This window comes from Austrofundulus limnaeus, unplaced genomic scaffold (genome assembly GCF_001266775.1).
Source record: "Austrofundulus limnaeus strain Quisiro unplaced genomic scaffold, Austrofundulus_limnaeus-1.0 Scaffold740, whole genome shotgun sequence".
Classification (NCBI taxonomy): domain Eukaryota; kingdom Metazoa; phylum Chordata; class Actinopteri; order Cyprinodontiformes; family Rivulidae; genus Austrofundulus; species Austrofundulus limnaeus.
This window is the reverse complement of record NW_013953142.1, coordinates 132,882-138,275: the sequence shown is the minus strand read 5'-3', so window position 1 is coordinate 138,275 and position 5,394 is coordinate 132,882. Positions and strand designations below refer to the sequence as shown.

At 38.9% G+C, this 5,394-nt stretch overlaps 1 protein-coding gene across 1 annotated transcript in view; it reads right to left on the bottom strand.

The window, feature by feature from the left end:
- Window positions 1-5,394, bottom strand: part of LOC106532267 (adenylate cyclase type 1) — a gene marked incomplete in the record, with an annotated part of 61,146 nt that overhangs the window by 45,319 nt on the left and 10,433 nt on the right. The window contains 1 exon segment of the mRNA XM_014028290.1: window positions 2,183-2,301. Within this exon segment, the coding sequence (XP_013883744.1) occupies window positions 2,183-2,301 (119 nt within the window).

The following is a 5,394-nucleotide window of genomic DNA, read 5'->3' as shown; positions in this document are numbered from 1 at the left end:
ATAAATAAATAAATACTAATCCACTTCGAGATGATTGAGTTAATTTGCTCAGTTGGTTTTAGTGAAGGGAGGACATAGCAAACCAAAAAGTTAGCGCCGCTAACCGCTAACCTACCCGCGAGGGGACATGGGAGATTTTTTTTTCCTTTTGCGTTCCAACGCAATACTTTTTGCGTTACCTCGCAAACGTTTATTTTGTATTAACTGAATTAAATCAGACTTTTATTTTGAAATATCCAGTTACCAAAACAGGACGTGTCGCCACAAGTTCGTGAAATTGACATTGATGTTGCGTCGCTGCACTGTGTTAAAATATTGTACTTCCATGTGTAGCTGTGTGATATATTCAATCAGAAGCTGAGGCGAAACTCGCTAATGGTGAACATGTGAGTTTGTTGATAAACCGGCAGGCACGACAGTGATAAACGACTTTTGCGAGGGAATGCAAAATGAAAACAAAAAAATCCCCCATGTCCCTTCGCGGCCTCCGTACTAACCTGCTACGTAAAAAACTCCAGGTAAAAAGATAAAAAATAGTGGACGCTAACGCTAACTGATAACCGCTAACTCAAGATCTGTTATKTAAACACAGAAACATCAAAATCTTGGCTGAAAGCTAATAAAAAAAACATTAAGTGGAAGCTAATTAGTATGCTAACAGTTTCCAATGTTAGCAAAAATGCTAATGTGCTAAACAAGAAGTTATCTCCTTTATTAGCTGTTAGCAGATTAGCTGAACTAGAACAGGATCTGCTTTAAAAACTTGCTTTTCTTACTTATTCTAAAAACTGAAGCCTCCTCGTGTTAATATAATTTATGTTAAATCTATTCTAAGAAGATTTTGTCTACTTTTTGTTCATCAAAGGCCTAAAACGTCCCGCTTTACTTCTGTTTAGTATATTAGCTTCTGGTTACAGTGGTGGGCACAGTTCTGCTAATCTGCAAACAGCTAATAGTTAACAGCGGAGCTAACGTTATGTTTAGTGGATTAGTGTTTTTTGCCAATTTTAAAAAGCATTAGCAAACTGGCTTCAGCTAAATTTATTTCTGTTAACTTTAAGTCAAAAACAAAAATAACTCCTGTTACACATGCAGTTCTACACGCCTGCGTCATGCGCCTCGTGTGTAGCATCGTTAGCATTTTCTATTKCAACTACTTGTGGTTTTAACTGTGTTTGGTGGACATAGARATGTTTTTTTTAGCTTTTAGTCWAGATTYATRTGTTTATGTTGATAAAATGACAAATAAGGTTTGAGGTTATCAGTTAGCAAGMAGTTATTTCCGCTATTAGCAGTTCGCAGAACTGGAACAGGATCTGCTTTAAAAACTCACTTTTTTACTGATTCTAAAAACTGAAGCCTCCTCATGTTAATATAGTTTCTGTTAAAACTTTTATAAGATTTTGTCTTTATTTGAGTTATCAGAAGCCTAAAACTTCTGTTTTTTTATTAACTTCTGATTACAGTGGTAGGCAATGTTCTGCTAATCTGCTAATAGCTAACAGCAGAGCTAACATTTTGTTTAGTAGATTAGTGTTTTTGCTTACTTTAAAAAGCATTAGCAAATTAGCTTCAGCTAAATTTATTTCTGCTAACTTTAAATCGAAAACAGAAACAACTCTCCCGTCACACATGCAGTGCTGCACGCCTGCGTCATGCGCGTCGTGTAGCATCGCTAGCATTTGGTATTTCAACTATTGTGGTTTTAACATAGAAATGTTTTTTTATGAGCTTTAGGCCGAGATTCTGATATTTATGTTGATAAAATGACAGAGTTTTAAGTTAGCGGTTAGCATTAGCTTCCACTAACTTTTTTACTTCTTTAGTGGTTTAGCATTTGCAAAGCTAATTATTTGCATAGCAGGCTGGCGGCCAGTGAAGCTAACTTTTTGCTGTCTGATTATTTTGTTCCACCAAACTTTAACTGTAGTTTCTAAGCTCAGTTTTTATTCTTTCCTCTGAGGATGGTTTTATTTTCAGTCTGACGACGACGACGTCGACGACGATGCAGAAACTATGAGCTTCAGCTTAGAAGACAAACAAACAGGATGWAGTTTTTTTAATATCTGCTGGTTGAGGCTCGAGTGAGTCCGTCATCRAATCCTTCCCTCATTTATTTTGGACCCTGACGTCCCCGCCGAGTTCCCCACGCACCGCCGCGGTTGTCACGACGCCCCCATACCTCACGTTGTCGTGGCGCTGGATGTAGATCTTGTGAAAGATCCTCTCGGGAGGCTTCAGGAAGTCCTCCTTCATCTCCATGGCAACGTTTCTGGGAAGCAGGCTCATTAGCAGACGCTCCTGAGGAGGGAGACGTTCAGACAGAGGAGGAGGCAGAGTTAGGAATTTAAACTTCAGCAAAAAAAACAAAACCTCCGTTAGAATCTGGTTTTCTGAAATGTTTTCAAATCATCAACTATGATTGTAGCATGAACCAGCTGTTGGTTATTTAGGGTTTTTAGTTGCTGCGAACAAACAATCTGGCACGCTTTAATGGCACTGTTGTTTATAAAACATATTTTACCTTTTATGGTTTTCATAAAAAAAGATGTCATTTATTCCCAAAGTGGAGCGCAGGAAAGAAAACAGCTTCCTGGTCTGAAACTGTCAAACCTTCTTAACGAGCTGTGACTTTTATTCTTATTAAAGGAAAYCCTTGAGAATAAATGTTGCTCTGATGTAATTTAGTTTTTTTAATAAAGAAGTGTTTCCCCTGAATGTTTGTTTAGTTCAGTGTAGGGTTAGGTGATATTGGAAAAAAAATTATTTGCAATTAATAGTGGTAATTCCCTACATGCCTGCATGTCCTAGTCCAATTGAAATCACTCTAGTGGGAAAGATTTGATCTCCGTTAGGGGTGGGCGATATATATCGCAGATGATATTATCGTCCATGTTGCTTTGAAGATATGGAATTTTACATAATTGAGTATTCATACTGTCTCAAAAAGACAACAAATACGGTGGTGAAAGACAGAGGCATAAGTCCCATTTGCGGAATATTTGCCACAGAAACCAATCAGCGGGCAGGATTCAGTCATGTGACTGGGGTCGGCAACGACTACACTGAAATTCAGTATCTGCAAAAGTTGTCCAGAAGTGGTGTTCCTCAGGGCTCAATTGTGGGTGCCATTATATTTTCCCTCTGCTTGCTTCCACTTGCCTCCATTTTCAGGGGATTATTTTCCATCCAGATTTACCTGCCTCTCAAAACACAAAACATCCTGTCTGTCAGACTCTCACTCCACTGCCTCGGTGGGATGGTTTTTGAATTTTAAAACTTTGATGAGAAGAAAAATGAAGCGATTGTTTTGGATAATACATCAACTTGGTGCTTGCCCAATACATAAAGTTAACTGTCACAAATTTAGGAATCTAAATTAACACTAATCTTAAAGGGCTCACAACTGGCCTTATTTTTCATTTCTACTAAAAGTTGTTCAACACGTGAAAACATCGAACGGCTTAGAGAATCGTAAATGTTTGTTACATTTTTTATGTAAACACGTTGTCATTTTGCTACCAATAAATGTATATTTTGTATTAGTTTCTATGTTCTGTACACTATGGACTGAAACAATCAAACTTAAGTAAATTAGCTTAATTAACACCATAGGAGTCATTAGCTTTGGAGGTAGCCACACACACACACACACACACACACACACACACACACACACACACACACACACACGGTGGGCCATTTATATAGATACACCTGAAAAAATGGGAGTGGTTGGTGATATTAACTTCCTGACTGTGGCACATTTGTATTTGGGAAGGGGGAAACTTTTCAAGCTGGGTGGTAACCACGGCGGCCATTTTGGATCCAATTTTAGTTTTTTCAATGGGAAGCTAGAAGCTAAAAACTAGCTTAAAATAAATTTTTAGTCTTTGTCACTTTTTTAAACTATAGATTTGTCATTTTGTTTGTACTTTTCGAAGGAACTAGAATTAATTTACTTGTTTTTCGTACGACAATTAATTTATTATGGAGGAGACTTTAGAAATAAAACTAGACATAAAATTTTCCAAACCCTGAGCAGATCATGTGGATGTTGAGGATAGGACGGGGYCAGTTTATCGCTCCAGTATAACAAAACATTTTCAAAAAGCAAGCCTTTGATCTCTAAATTGGTATWTTACCCTCCTGAAGACAAAAAAAACTTGAAGCTGTATCATTAATATCAARCCCACTGACACAATAAGGAGCTCGCTCTGCAGAAACTCCTCTCAGTCTCAACAGATCAGCTCTTTTATTTGTGGAAGGCCTCGGTCGCAGCAGCATGAAGAGCACTCGAAACTCTCCCAGGATCATCTGATGGCCGCGCTGAAAAGCTGTTAGGAGGCAGAGTTACACTTCCATTCACAAAACCAGCCGTCTCACTTACTGAGTGGGAAAAGGCCGACGCTCCAGCGCTCGTCTGCAGCTTCTACTGTTTGTTTTTCATGTCGGCTMACGGCACAGGCGAGCTGAAAATAGCCTTCGCTTGATTAGGAATCAATAGATCCGACTGAGACACACCTGAGTGACGGTCAGAGGTACGTTTGGACCATCTGATGGGAGACCGTCAGGTTGTGTGGCTCACAGGAATCACAGCAGAAACCTGGTTGTTGAAGTCTGCTTGTGTAATTGCCTGTCAGCGGGGAGCCCGTTACCGCTCCTAATCTACGAAGAACAGGTGCYGAACGAGCACGAGGACTTACGAGCATTCTGCAGAGCAAACCTTAGATGTGTCTTTAAATATCAAACGCAGGCATCTCTGCTAAAAACAATATATGAAACTGTAGGATGGATTTTAACAAAACAACAGATTTGACGTCAGAGTCAACTCGATTCAAGATGGCCGACTCATCTCAGGCAATTTCACAGACATTGAGCTAAAACTTGAAAGCTAACAGCGGTGGGCAAAGAACTAAAATATAGCTTCACTATTATTGCTAAATTACTAAACATGTAAAAAAAAAAAGCTAACGCTGAACAAGCTAAATCAAGCATAAGCTGACAGCTAACAGCTAATAGCTAAATGCTAATACGACTGTCACTAAGTCTGTCAAACATCTTCGCCTCCTTGGAGCTGAAGACTGACGGGACTGACACAAACCTGCTGATGTTAGCTTGTTAGTTAGCCTTTAGCGGACTTAAAGTTGGCCAAAGCTAATTTTGCGGAAGCTAATTTTTCTGCTAAAAGAAAAAAAATGTTTTGCTGTTAGCTGATTAGAGGAACCACGACCACAACTGAGTGTAGACGTTACTTAACCTATACCAAATTATACCTACGGCTGGGCGATATGGCCCAAAAAAAAAAAATCTCAGATTTTTTTCATCCCGAATTTGATTTTCGATTTTATTCGATTTTGTTTCCCACTTTGCTCTTTGCTAGCTGCCATATTG